The sequence below is a fragment of the Theropithecus gelada genome, chromosome 7b (assembly GCF_003255815.1).
Source record: "Theropithecus gelada isolate Dixy chromosome 7b, Tgel_1.0, whole genome shotgun sequence".
Classification (NCBI taxonomy): Eukaryota; Metazoa; Chordata; class Mammalia; order Primates; family Cercopithecidae; genus Theropithecus; species Theropithecus gelada.
In genome coordinates this window covers 69,114,595-69,128,981 of record NC_037675.1, presented here as the reverse complement: position 1 = coordinate 69,128,981, position 14,387 = coordinate 69,114,595, and the positions used below count along the sequence as shown (strand labels likewise).

The 14,387-nt window shown below is 44.6% G+C and overlaps 1 protein-coding gene across 1 annotated transcript in view; it reads right to left on the bottom strand.

Annotated features, from left to right (window-relative positions):
- Nucleotides 1-4,250: 4,250 nt before the first annotated feature.
- The window catches only part of RDH12 (retinol dehydrogenase 12), a 34,100-nt gene continuing 23,963 nt past the window's right edge, over nt 4,251-14,387 (bottom strand). Inside the window, exons 4-9 of the mRNA XM_025392219.1 lie at nt 14,009-14,127; nt 13,348-13,503; nt 12,447-12,551; nt 11,419-11,628; nt 9,133-9,322; nt 4,251-4,953 (exon numbers count right to left, since the gene is read on the bottom strand). Of these exons, the coding sequence (XP_025248004.1) occupies nt 4,851-4,953; nt 9,133-9,322; nt 11,419-11,628; nt 12,447-12,551; nt 13,348-13,503; nt 14,009-14,127 (883 nt within the window). The 3' untranslated portion in view covers nt 4,251-4,850. The remainder of the gene's footprint in view (nt 4,954-9,132; nt 9,323-11,418; nt 11,629-12,446; nt 12,552-13,347; nt 13,504-14,008; nt 14,128-14,387) is intronic.

Below are 14,387 nucleotides of genomic sequence, written 5' to 3'. Positions count from 1 at the left end.
TAAGAAATGGCTGCAGGAACTCTTCAACGATAGAGGGAGAGGAGTCTGGTGTTGCTTGGCGCTTGAGTTCTAGTTATTTCTGAGATACATCTCTGCCCATTCCCACTTTCCAGTTTCAACCCTTCCTTGAGTTTAAGAGCAAAATATTTCATAGTTTGGGACTTAAGCTTGCTCAAAGTGAGTGTCCATCTCAGAACTAAAAGAGACCAAATACACAAGATATATCCTCCTGGGCTTGGGATGCATGGCAACATTGTATACGGAGTTGAGTTGGACAAGGGCCAAGTGCCAACCAAGGTAATCTGTGGCAGCTAGTCACCACCTAGGAAATCGGTGCTCTGAAACTGTTTGCTTCTTGAGTTTCATATGTTTCTTTGATTTCCTTTTCCTTTAGTTTCCCATTGAAGTATTATTTTTAGGGTATTAGGACAGTCTCGGCCAAGCCAAAGAAAAAAGATTTTCCACCCCAGTCTACATTAGCTAAGGGTTTGAGGCTAAAAGAAGCCAGGAATAGCGAAGGCAGTGGAACTGGGGTAGTTAGAGAAGCATCTAGGAGGGAAGTCTGGAACAACTGAAATCCCTGAGCCCTTCTCATCCGGGATCTTGTTTCCTGTACGTTAAGGGGCACTCTGTCAAGGCAGGAAGCCATATCCATATCCAAGCACAAGTCAATAGCAGAAAAACAGCCCCGATGGTTGCAGGGGAATTCAGGGAGCCAAGATGGGAAGGTCGAACCGTGTCTCATCCACCAATCCCCAGCATTGTTTGTACAGAGTCAAGGCCTTTCACTTGCTCAGATGTTAACTTGGGGCAAGTCTTTTCTGGAAACATGACAAGAGGCCAAGACTGGCACATGTTCCTTGCCCAGGCTGAGCAGACTAGACGGTCTTTTTGGTGTTTGGCAAGACACTACAGAAAGGTGAGACGTAGCCTGAGAACGAGGCGATTCTGAAGAAGTAGTGCTGAGGGAGGCTGTGTCTTATAGGAGCACCTGAACACTAGAAATGATGGAGTCTGGAATCTGAACAAGGGGAACAACTATCACTTAATATTCTGAAAATGCCAACCACATGCCGAATCAATACCCGTGCCTACCTTTGTTTTCTTTTGCATTCTTTGCTGCTCAGCTTCCCAATATTTGGTGTCACTTGCTGTTGGTTGTAAGTGCATCTAATAATTTGGGAAATGATGGAAACTTTCAGATTTTAAATATTTTCTCTAGCCAGATATTTAACAAAATGCCTTTAAATGGCCGGGCGCGGTGGCTCAAGCCTGTAATCCCAGCACTTTGGGAGGCCGAGACGGGCGGATCACAAGGTCAGGAGATCGAGACCATCCTGGCTAACACGGTGAAACCCCGTCTCTACTAAAAAAAAATACAAAACACTAGCCGGGCGAGGTGGCGGGCGCCTGTAGTCCCAGCTACTCAGGGGAGGCTGAGGCAGGAGAATGGCGGGAACCCGGGAGGCGGAGCTTGCAGTGAGCTGAGACTCGGCCACAGCACTCCAGCCTGGGCGACAGAGCGAGACTCCGTCTCAAAAAAAAAAAAAAAAAAATGCCTTTAAATGAGAGGTAGTACAGCATTGTGGTCAGGAGTATCCACTCCCAGCCCTGTACCACTGTGAGCTGGCCAAGCTGTGATCCTTGCTAAGGATGGCAGGAAATGATGCGTTCTGCAAGTGGAGCCTCCTTCAGGAAGGAAGGAGATGGGGATAACACAGAGAATCGCACTCCTTTCCTAAAAGTCAAGGGGAAGAGTGTCTCCGTCATCACTCAAATTTCCTAAGGCCGTTAGGCTATGGGGGAGTAAAATCCTTTCCCTTTAGGTGCCAGATTCTCACTGAAACTGCTTTTGTCTGTCTGCCTAACTCAGATGGGTTCCTCCCAGCAGCTACAGACTCTGAGCATCCTACATTCCAGCTGCTGTCTTTGCCCTGAGTTCTAGGCCTAGGCCTGCTCCTTGTTATTCCCCAGTTCTTGTAGCCCAGATTTAGGCTACTAGTCCCTCACCCTCAGCAATTGGCCTCAAGGTTACTGAGTATCTTAGAGAATATTCAAAGAGATTTCTCAAATGTTCAGGTTTCAAATATTTGACACAAACCAAGAATAGGATGACCTTAATTAAGCCAATCATACTAGCCAGTAGTGTGACAAGCTTGAAAAGTTTATAAAATAGAATAGCCCAAAAGATTCCAAACACACATAATATAAGGACTCCGTCTATACTAAGGAACACTCTTTTCAAGGTATTATTCTGTTCTCTCAGAAAAAAAGGATGTCTTATAGAAAGAAGATTCTAGTGAAATAAAAATGGCTATGTTTGAATGTATGGAAATGGAGGAACTCAGCCTTGTGAGCAGGTTTGCTCAAGAACCCTGTGTCACCAATACCAATACCAGCGTGATGCTCCAGATGTGGCAGCTGGGGTCAGCACCTTGCAGCCCATACATGACTTGGTTCCTTCTGCCTACAGCCAACCTCCTCTGATATGCATAATGGGCCCCAATCCAGGCCTGCCCCCTTGCATCACTGTTTACAATGATTAGCTCTTAGATCTGGGATGAATGCCTGGCACACATGTGTGAATCCTTGCTCTCACACCCATGGTTTGTTTGCTACACAGAGAGCAGCCCGGCATGCTTGCCTTTCATACTCCATGCTCCTGGTTTTCTGTTTGTTCAACCCAGGGAAGATATCCAGGATCATCATCATCAACACCCTGCATGCTCTGTCTCCCACCCTTGCATTGCCTTTTCCTTGCTTTTCCCCTCCTCCATCTTCCCTTCATTCTTTTCCAAGCTTTCCAGTGGACCCAGCAGTGTATAAGGCACAGGTCATAGGTCCCTGTAGTAAACATATAAGGTTGCTTCCCCAGTATTATTTCCTCCCTCGGCCCATTCATGGTCTTGGAGTTTTCCTTGCAGTGATTTGCAACTTCCTCCACCATGGGAAGCAGTAGTGAATGGCTGTTAAGAGTGCAGGTTCTGGAGTCAGGCTACCTGGCTCTACTCTATGACTTAGCAGGTGTGTGAACTTTGAGAAGCTATTTAATTTATCTGTGCCTCATTGGCCCCATCTGTAAAATGGAGTTAATGAAACCTATCCCAAAAGATTCTTGTGAGGAATTCTAAACTAATTACTAAAAGTGCTTTACATTAGCTATATTCTTCTCCACTGGGTGAGGTGAGAGGGATAGACCCCAGCTCTAGGTGGGGGTAGTGATTGGCTTAAGCCAATTACCATAGCCCATTCCCAGCCTCAGTGATTGGTTCAGAAGGGAGCCCAGGATTCACTTCATGCTAATGAGCCACAAGGAGATTTGCTAGGGCTTATGAAAAGAAAAGCTTCCTCTCCTTTCAGAAGGACCATTCTCTTTCCCTGATTTGTTAGACAAATGGGGAAACATGAACTCCAAGTATTAAATGATATTCAAGAAGTATTAATGTTGTTAGGAGTGATAATGGTATTTGGTTTTGTAAAAAGCAAAGGTTCTTATTAGAAACACATACCAAAGTATTTATGAGTGAATAATATGATACTTGCAATGTGCTTTAAAATATCCATGCCCACTTCCCCCAAAAAATGTCAGAAACAAGATTGATAAAATGTTAATAATGTTGATGCTGGATGATGAGTACATGAGAATTCCTTATACTCTTTGCTCTACTTTTGTCTATTTGAGAATTTCCATAATAAAAGTTTTTAAAAGTCCACTTGCTATTGAAGAAAAGAACATTTTTGTCACCTGATGCCCTTCGGATACCTTAAAAATGGAGCCAATAAGCATGACTTATTTTGTTGATCAGCTGAAAGATTAGGCACATCTCTCTGCCTATTCATGGTGACCGTCAACCCTTGAGGCAAGAAGCAGGTCACCTGGGCCACAGCAAAGGACAGCAGAGAGACCAGAAGTGGGAGAAGCTATGAATTTAGGACAAGAGATTATCAAGGCTTGGTTTTCCTGTATCTGTGGATCAAATAAAGTCCTACATCTGGCCTTAATCTGTGGTGGAGCTCGGCATATCTATAATTGAAGACATTCTTCTCTTTTAGATAATAAAATGTTACTGCTGGAAGAAAATTGACAAACGACTCAACTGGACCATCTTATTTTGCCCCCAGATGCCATAGTCTAAGAAGGTATGGGTGGCTGGGTAGGGTGAAATTCTACTCACTAAACTAGCAGGCTGGTTTCCCTGCTTTGTTCCATTTCTCTTCCTTGCTGCCCTGAGAAAATAAATAAGACAATAAGATGAATGCAGTCTTTATTTTCTCTAAAATTTGAAAGGTAAAGGGAACACTTTACAAAAAGAAACCATCTGCATGATTGAAATGGGAAGGTCCAGGTGAGAGGAAGGAATCTACTTGACCAGGGTTAGCCAGGATCTTTGTGTGTTGGTCCAGACTCCAGGGTGGTGGCAAATAGTTTTAAAAAGAAAGAGGTCAACCAAAAGTTGGAGTGTATAGCCCCTGGAAATAGGCAGTGATGATGCTCTTCTTGCCTCAGCTGAGCATCTGGTGCTGATGAAGGAATTGACCCAATTTCTCAGGCTCTTCTGCCACCCACATGCCCAGCCGGGGATCTACCCAGTCCTGCTGCCCCCAGAGAGTTGCTGACTCTCCAGGTCTTAGAGAAGAATGCTCTGTAGGTATCCACATCTCATGCCATAAGCCAGTCTCACAAGAGTGTGAAGAGTGCAAACATTCCCAGAAGGGTCAAGAGGATCAGAGCAGGCAGGATTCGCAGCACCAGCCAGCCAAGAGGACAATCCTTTAGGGTTGGCCTTCTCCTTGGTCCCCATTCATTATAGCATAGATTGGGCCTGATAAAACTGCGGCTCTTCCACTAGCTACTCCCACCGGATTCCTAGAAGCTCACAGCTGACATTCCATAGGCGCTCAGCTGTTTTGTTATTTCGGGCCCTTGGAGACACCCAGGTCCTCTTGCAGTCACTGGAGGGCAGAGGAAGACAGTAAATTCCAGGAATGAGAATTAGCAGTCTGGAAATCTTTATGGTCCCTTTCTCAGAATGTTTCTAAATGTATAAAATACAATATATGCCAGACTCAAAGAAACTAATTATATAAAATGCACTCTAAGAATATGTTAAAAACAAATTTGTGATATAGTAATACACAGGCTTATTTATTAATGTATTCTATAACAAGATCTAGTACCAGGTCTAATTATCAAAAGATTTCAAAGTAGTGGCGAGCAGAAGTGACATTCTAGGATACCTGCAACAACTGCAATGTGATATGAAAATATTTATAATTCTATTGACAAAGTCACAGGTATCACTACTACTACTACAGTTCAGTGCCTACATTCATAATCGAAGAAAATGCCAAATCTCAACTGGAGGTTAAACTAAAGATGAAGTTATTTTCCCATCCAAGTTCACAGGCCCCTTGAATTCTGTTGACAGGCCCACTTGCATCATGAACCCCAGACCAAGCCCTCCAGATTTGCTTTGGAATGAGCAGGGGGCCCGAGGACCAGAGGGATAGGGGGTGGGAAGAGAACACAGTTCTCATCATGTTTTGTTTGTTTGTTTGTTTTTAATGTTCCTTTTTTCTAATTATAAAAGCCCTGTAAAACAGTTGGAACATGCAGTGCTGATAAAAGAAGAAAAGCCTATCATGGCTGGGCACAGTGGCTCACACCTGTAATCCCGGTACTTTGGGAGGTTGAGGTGGGCGGATCACCTGAGGTCAGGAGTTCAAGACCAGCCCGGCCAATATGGCGAAACCCTGCCTCTACTAAAGATGCAAAAAACAATTAGCTGTGTGTGATGGTGGGTGCCTGTAATCCCAGCTACTCAGGAGGCTGAAGTAGGAGAATGGCTTGCACCCAGGAGGCAGAGGTTGCAGTGAGCGCAGATCATGCCACTGCACTTCAGCCTGGGCAACAAGAGCAAAACTCCATCAAAAAAAAGAAAAGTCTCTCATTCAGTTGCTTTCTGTACAGTCTTTTTTCTTTGTTTGGATATAAATAGAGATGTAGTCTCTCTCTCTCTCTGTCTCACATAAAACCGGGATCATACTGTGTCTAGTTTGAGGAGGATTTTTTTTTTTTTTTTTTTTTGAGATAGGGTCTCACTTTGTCACCCAGGCTGGAGTCCAGTGGTACTATCACGCTTCACTGCAGCCCTGACCTCCCAGGCTCAAGCCATCCTCCAACCTCAGCCTCCCGAGTAGCTGCGACTACAGGCATGCACCACAATGCTGGGCTAATTTTTTGATTTTTAGTAGAGATGGGGGTCTCACTTTGTTGCCCAGGCTGGTGTGGAATTCCTGAGCTCAAGCAATCCTCCTTCCTTGGCCTCCCAAACTACTGGGACTACAGGCGTGAGCTGCCACACCCAGCCTTAAAATTTTTTTTTTTTTTTTTTTTTTGAGACGGAGTCTCATTCTGTTGCCCAGGCTGGAGTGCAGTAGAGCGAGCTCAGCTTACTGCAGCCTCTGCCTCCCAGGTTCAAGTGATTCTCCTGCCTCAGCCTCCTGAGTGGCTGGGATTACAGGCATACACCACCACGACCAGCTAATTTTTTGTATGTTTAGTAGAGATGGGGTTTCACCATGTTGGCCAGGCTGGTCTCTAACTCCTGACCTCAAGTGATCCACCTACCTCAGCCTCCCAAAGTGCTGGGATTACATGCATGAGCCACTGCACCTGGCAAAATGTTTAAATAATAAAAAAACACCTAGCATAAAAAGATAAAAATTGTCTTTCACACTCTGCTTGGCTCTCCCTAAAACTCCCTGGAAGTAACCACTACTGCCCAGTGGCTGGGTGTCCCTCCAGACTGTTCTTTATGTATAAATAATCATATAGTTTTGTATTCCAGTTTTTTTCCTTACAACATTATATCACTAACATTTTTCTATTAATTACGTATTATATAAAAATATGATACTTAATGACTGTGTATTTTATCACATATTTAAGGCAGCAATGTTAAACACTCAGACTCTAGAGTAGCAACTGTCCAATAGAAACATGATGGCAAGGCCGGGCGCAGTGGCTCACGCCTGTAATCCCAGCACTTTGGGAGGCTGAGGTGGGCGGATCACTTGAGGTCAGGAGTTCGAGACCAGCCTGGTCAACATGGCAAAATTCCATATTGACTAGAAATACAAAAACTAGCTGGGTGTGGTGGCGTACACCTGTAATCCCAGCTACTTGGGAGGCTGAGGCAGGAGGATCCCTCGAACCCAGGAGGTGGATGTTGCTGTGAGTCAAGATCATGCCATTGCACTCTAACCTGGGCAACAGAGTCAGACTGTGTCTCAAAAAAAAGAAATATGATGAGAAACACAAATGTGAGCCACATATGTCATTTTGAATTTTCTAGCAGCTATATTTAAAATGTAAAAAGAAATTGGTGAAATTTATTTAGTAACCTTTAATTATACATTAATTTATTGAGTTTTAAATAAACACTTTATTTAACCCCAAAATAGCAAAATCATTTTAGCATGCAATCAATATAAAAATTGAGATATTTTTTATCTCATTTAAAAATGTAAAATGAGATAATTTACACTTCTTTTTTATACTATAGGTTGAGCATCCCTTATAAGAAATGCTTGGGGCTAGGCACGGTGGCTCACACCTGTAATCCCAGCACTTTAGGAGGCCAAGGCAGGTGCATCACCTGAGGTCAGGAGTTCAAGACCAGCCTGGCCAACATGGTGAAACCCTATCTTGACTAAAAATACAAAAATTAGCCCACATGGTGGTGGGCACCTGTAATCCCAGCTACTCAGGAGGCTGAGGCAGGAGAATTGCTTGAACCCGTGAGGCAGAAGTTGCAGTAAGCCAAGATCATGTCATTGCCCTCCAGCCTGGGTGACAAGAGTGAAAATCCATCTCAAAAAAAAAAAAAGAAAAATGCTTGGATCAGAAGTATTTAGGATTTTACATTTATTTGAATTATGAAATATTTGCATTGTACTTACCAGCTGAGCATCTCAAACCCCAAAAATCTAAAACCTGAAATACTCTGAAATCCAAAACATTTTTAGCACCAACATACAACTCAAAGGAAATGCTTACTGAAATATTCCAGACTCCGAATTTTCAGATTTGGGATGCTCAACCTGTATGTCTTCAAAAATCTGGTATTATACTGCATCTCAATCTGGACTAGCCATATTTCCAGTGCTCAATAGCAACATGTGGCTAGTGGCTACCACATTGAATGGCACAGCTCTACAGCCAGATTGCCAGGGTGTAAATCCCAGATCTACCACTTACAAGCTATATGACCTTAAGCACGTTTCTTAATTATCTTGTGCCTCAGTTTCATGTGAAAACTCGGGGTAATGTTACCTGCCTCGCAGGGTTGTGATGATTATATGAATTAATACACATTACACACTCAGAACTGAGTACCAAACACATTATAAAAACTCAAGCAACATTAGCTATTATCACTTATCCATTCCCCTCTCATCAGACACTAAGATTATTTCCAATGCTTCACAGAATAAATACTGCACTGATGAAAAGCCTTGAACAAAGAGGGACAACAGAGCAGACAGGGCTGGATTCTGTCATGGAATCGGAAAGAGATTTCACGCTGGGCTTCCCTTTATTCCCAGACTCTAGTTGCTCATTGAGTTCATGATAAGATTCAGCACTAAAATTTCTACGTCTATATTTCAACAGATAGTGCCAATCTTGGCAGCATTGAGGGACAGAGTTCACACCGAAGAGAGAGGACATTCCCCCAGCACTTTGCGCTAATTGGTATTAAAAAATTCATGAATCAAGTGAGCCAAAAGCTTAAAGAAGGAGAAAAAGGATCCAGAGGGCCTGCTAACATTCTCTCCATGGCATAACCAACAGCAACAGTCTTCTTTAAAAGCTTTCAGAAAGCTGCAAAGTTTACATGGAATAGTGGCACACAGGTATAAAATAGAGCCAGAAAAGCAACTCTTCCCAACACATAAGTTTGTAATGTAAGTTTCCTTAACAAAGCAACAGCATTCTGTTTGCAGGCCTAACCCAAACCTGGATTGCATAATCAGGAACAAACTTAGCTGCTCAGGATGCACAGCCCAGTGAGTCCTACACCGCCCATGCGCACAGGTGGTGGAGAGAACCCCACTGCCTTCACACACCTGAAGTACTTGCCACTCAGGGGCTCCAGGCCCTCAGCCAGGGCGCAATGCAGGCTGGTCTGCGCCCCCTCCCGCGCCGTCTTGACAAAGGGGGAGAAGAGCCGCCAGAGCAGGCAGAGCAGGGAGGAGTGCCGGACCAGCTCTGAGCGGACAACACCTGGGTGCACTGCGTAGGTGGTGACCCCGGTGCCTAGGACAAAGAGGGCACAATTAGATCAGGGACACACTCTGAGCCCAGGAAAACAGCTTATCTCCTGCAGCAAAATACACAAGTGAGAAAGAGGGACTCAGGAAACATAACCCCAGGATTCAGCAGGTACCACTCCTGGCCAGGTGGAATTTGAACAGGAATGAATTGATCTCTTTCAGAAAGATCTACAGCCTTCTCAGCCTTCTATGTTCCAATAGGAGTGCCTGGTTCAAGATCCTTCTATTTCAATGTTATTTTTATACTGTGGCTTTAGTACTAGTAATAAACATGACAACATGTAGTGAGAAGTATCAATTATTGACAGTGGTATCTTTATCATTTCTACAGGAGGAATTTAGGGGTAGCAGTCTGATTGGAAAGTGGTGGATAGGACTTTATTTTGAGCTGCATTTGCCTGCCAAGCACATTTTATGAGGTATAGGTTGAGGGATGGTGATGCAGATTATGGGGGTTAACACCCCCCAAGGTATCCCTGGTGCCATCACTATTTTTCAGTACTAATTATGTGCCAGGGCTATACAACATGCTTTAAATGTATTATTTCATTTAATTCTTAAAGAGGCGTGTGAAATAGAACATTTCACAATATTATGATGCCCATTTACAGCAAAGAAAACTAAGTCACAGAAAGTTTAAGTAAATTGCCTAAGGTTATACCTGGCAGGGTACAGGGCCAAGATCTGAACTCTGATGTAAAGTTAAAAACATGGAATGGACTGTCTGCATTTGAATACTGACTCAGCTAGGAATCTTCCTTGGGCAAATTTCTTAATCCGTCAGTGCCTGTCTTTTTGTATTTAGAGTGGGGGAAAATAATAGCACCCACCTCACAGGAAAGTTGGAAGTATTAAGTTAAGATGTGTAGTGCATGGCACACATAAACCTCTCAATTATTATTGTAATTGTTATTGTTTATTTTTATGATTACCGTCTTCTTGTTCTATAGGCATTCTGGAAGTAAAGATCATTGTTCCCAAACTCTGGTTTATTCACTGTAACAAATGATCCCCTAGATCCGCAGATGTCAGAGCCAGCAGCTCACCCAATGCTCCAGAGGGGCACAGAATCATTAAGGAGTAAGAACCGGCCTGACCTGATTTTACAGCTGAGAAGATGAAGTCAGCGGAGGTTAAAGGGGCACATCCACATCCACATCCACATGGGGCTATAGCATGTGGTAGAGCAAGAGCTTGGACCCAGGGGTCTGAAATCCAGCGCTAACTCCCTGAGTCCAGGCAGTGGCAGCTCTGTAGCTCAGATCACCATGTGGACCTCAGCAAATGGCACCCAGAAGGAAGCACCCTAGGTTTAAAGCCGAGCATCCACATTTCAGTTCTGACGCCCTCACCTGCCATATACTCTTTAGCTGGCCATTTCCTTGGACCTCAGTTCTGCTCTATAAACCTGTTACAAAAGGCCTCTGCCACCAGATCACCTGAGATCAGGAGTTTGAGACCAACCTGGACAACACGGTGAAAGCTCATCTCTACTAAAAATACAAAATTAGACAGGCATGGTATTGCGTGCCTGTAATCCCAGCTTACTCAAGAGGCTGGAAAACATGGTGAAAGCTCGTCTCTACTAAAAATACAAAATTGGCCAGGTGTGGTATTGCATGCCTGTAATCCCAGCTTACTCAAGAGGCTGATGCAGGAGAATCACTCGAACCCAGGAGGCAGAGGTCGCGGTGTGCCAAGATCGCACTACTGCACTCCAGCCTGGGAAATAAGAGCGAAACTCAAGTCTCAAAACAAAACAAAACAAAACAAAACAAAACAAACAAAAAGCCTCTGCCTGTTGCAAAAAGCTATTGTGAAAATCAAATGAGATCAGAGATAAGATACGACATAAATACAAGGTAACTTTATGAGGTTCTTAACCCCTGTTTGATTTTAAGCTCCCTGAGGGCAAGGACTCTGTTTTTACTTCATTCATAACCTCATTCTCCTTAGTGCACAGAGCTATTACTGACACGTGCATGTTTGACAGCCTGACTTCCCAAGTTTTTGTGGACCTCTAATCTGGTCTGAGGACCGTTTTTGCTATTTTAAACCTGATCCTTTCTCCAGACTTACCTTGGAGCCTCTTCGCCAGCTCACGAGTAAAAAGTATATTGGCCAGCTTGCTGTGGCAATAGGCAAAACCCCTGCTGTAGCGCTTCTCGCTCTGGAGGTCGTGGAAGCGAATCTTGCCAATGTGGTGAACCACCGAGGACACGTTAACCACCCGTGCAGGGGCAGACACCTTTAGCCGCTCCAGGAGCAGGTAGGTGAGGAGGAAGTGGCCTGTGAGGAGAGCCAGTTGAAGGTGGAACGGCAGCTCAGGCTCAGCATGTGGGAGCCGAGAGGACTTCAGTGTTAGCTCACTATCTTCTGGGTGTGAACCAATTTTGATGCCATGAGTAACTCTAATGGTCAATTTGGTCTGAGTTTGTGGATTCCTCAAAGCAAGAGCCAAAGCTGGACTACAAGTAAGGCAATCATACTTAATCTATATTACTTTGTACCTCTGCCCTTGACCCACCTGCTGGCTTCCTACTCCCACTCTGTCCATGATCGCATAACTAGGGACCCAGGTACACTTGTGTATAGACAGAGGGATAGAATAGTCAGGCAAGATAACATCTGCTTAGGATCAGAAAACACGTTCCATGCTCTCCTCCCTAAAGTCTTCGCCTTGAACGCTGAACCCCAGCCTGCCTTGTACCTCAAGTTCTCAAGGATTGCCTACCTCCATGGACCAACCTATGGCTTGGTTGGCCCTCATGTAGATGTGACCCCTCCAGCCAAGCCCAGATTCCTGCATACCCACAGGCCTGGCCCTGCCTGGCAAGTCTTGTACTGCCACTGTCCCATCCAAGAATGACATTCTTCTCCCTGGTATTTCCTGAAATTTGGGGCTTCTTAATGGTATGGGTAGGAGGATCTCACTTTTTTAGACTGATCAGGAGAGGTACAGCGAACAACAAGCCAATGGGTCCAGTCTATTGGAATTCCTAGGCTCTATGAAGGCCCCTGGACATTCTCCACATTTACACAGGGTCATCTTCCTAAAGAAAAGATAGTGGGTGTACCTCATTTTTTAGTCACCCAAAGATACTTACCCAGGTGGTTGACTCCCAGGTGGGTTTCAAAGCCATCAGCTGTCTTGGAATATGGACACATCATTACTCCCGCATTGTTGATCAGGATATGGAGCTGCTTTTCCTCTATAGGGCACAACCAAGGAGATCCTGTGGTTAGCAAGGAATCCCCTGGCTGCCTGTCACAGACCTGCATAATTGCCCCTTCCCTTTGTTCATTAGTTGTCTTTGTTGGGGTAAGATTTTGATAGGAGTCACTTGCTCTGCCCCTTCCTTTTAAAACAAGATATTGCCTCAGTAGTCAATAACTATCCTTCATTTGGATCTATCTCAGTGACATCCAATAAGCATTGTCACTGGGTTTCTAATGAGTAATTTTAGTTACTCATATCTTCCTGGACATTGTTCATTCATTTATTCAGCAAATGTGTACTAACTACCGACTCTGGACCAGGTGCACTCTGCTGGGCACTAGGAATCCAGTGGTAACACAAGCCAGACATGGTCCCAGGATGTCCCTCATGGATTTCATAGTCCTTGGTAGAAGTTGGTCATTTTCCAAGATCCAGAAGAACTTGCCAGCAGCACAACTTCATCTCATGCCTATGGCCACAGAAGGTTGATTCTCAGGATGAAAGAAGAGAGTGGCATTGTGGCCACACCTTGATGCCAGGGTGCAAGCCCAGACAGGGAACTGACACCTCCAACATTCCCACTGCTGAGGCAAAAAGACGATAAGGATCCTGCCCAGTCTGTCTACCCACCATGCTCTTGCCAATTCCCTGTCCTGCTGGTTCATGTGGCAGAACCTGTCTAGTGGCGTGGATCATGGTTCTGATGTAAAGACCACAGATGGTCCAGGATGGAGCAGCCACTCCCATACCCGATTTCCTGCTTTTCTAGTTACCCATCAGGACCTCACCTGCCAGAAAGGCCTCAGCAAAGGCTCGGATAGATTTGGTGTCTGATAGGTCCAATTTCCGCACCAGCACCTGGGAGTTCTTTGTATCCACTCGGATTTCACTGGCAGCAGACTCCCCCTTCAGTACATCTCTGCAGGCAATATAGACTCGGGCTCCTGGGTCCAAGACAAAAAGAGAGCAGTATGTTCATATCCTAGGCTATAAAAGAGGTACAGTAAGTGAGCTTGGGACCGGTGGACAGAGCATTCATTCTCCCAGCCCTCCCTCAATGGTAGAGTGGCCGTATTGCCACTTTGGGCTTTTCACAGTAATTCAGTCTTCTTGCTGTCAGTTTAATCCCGGGCTGGGAACCTGGTTCCCAGGTTTTACATTCTGATATTTAATGTCGCTTAGTATCTCCTTTTAGAATAACTGACTTGGCTATACACAGACATCATTGTTTTCCTTATTTTATTTAATAGAGAAGGAGTAGGGAAGAAGCAGTTTATTGAAGGCCACAGTGTAAGTTGGTGTCACAGTTGGACTTGAATCCTAGGTTTCTTGAATTTCTAGTCAGAGCCCCCAAGCCTAGGAGGAAACATAAAGAAATATGGACAGAGGCCCCAGTGGAAAGAAGGGTGGGAGGCATGGCCCTTTGGAGACTAAAGGGGAAACACTTACCTCGGCTAGCAAGCTCTCTAGCCGTCTCCTTGCCAATGCCTGTGTTGGCGCCAGTGATCACCACTACCTTCCCGGGAAGCTGCACATTTGTTCTACACACTCCACCAGCAAAGAACTTCCTATCGGCAAGGGAAACAAGAGCGTCACGTACCATCCTTCACTAGCTCACACTAAGATACGTTAAAAAATAAATAAATAAGCTATCCAGTCTCAAAGAAGGATATCTTTAAGTTGCAGTCAGGAGATTCATAAAAGCTAATCTTCGTGGCACAACATTTTTCCATGGGGCAAGGTAGTCGCCTGTTCAGCAGTGCAGGTGGGAAGGTCACTTGCCCAGAAGCCACAAATAATCATATTAGCAAACAGAGTAAACGCTCTA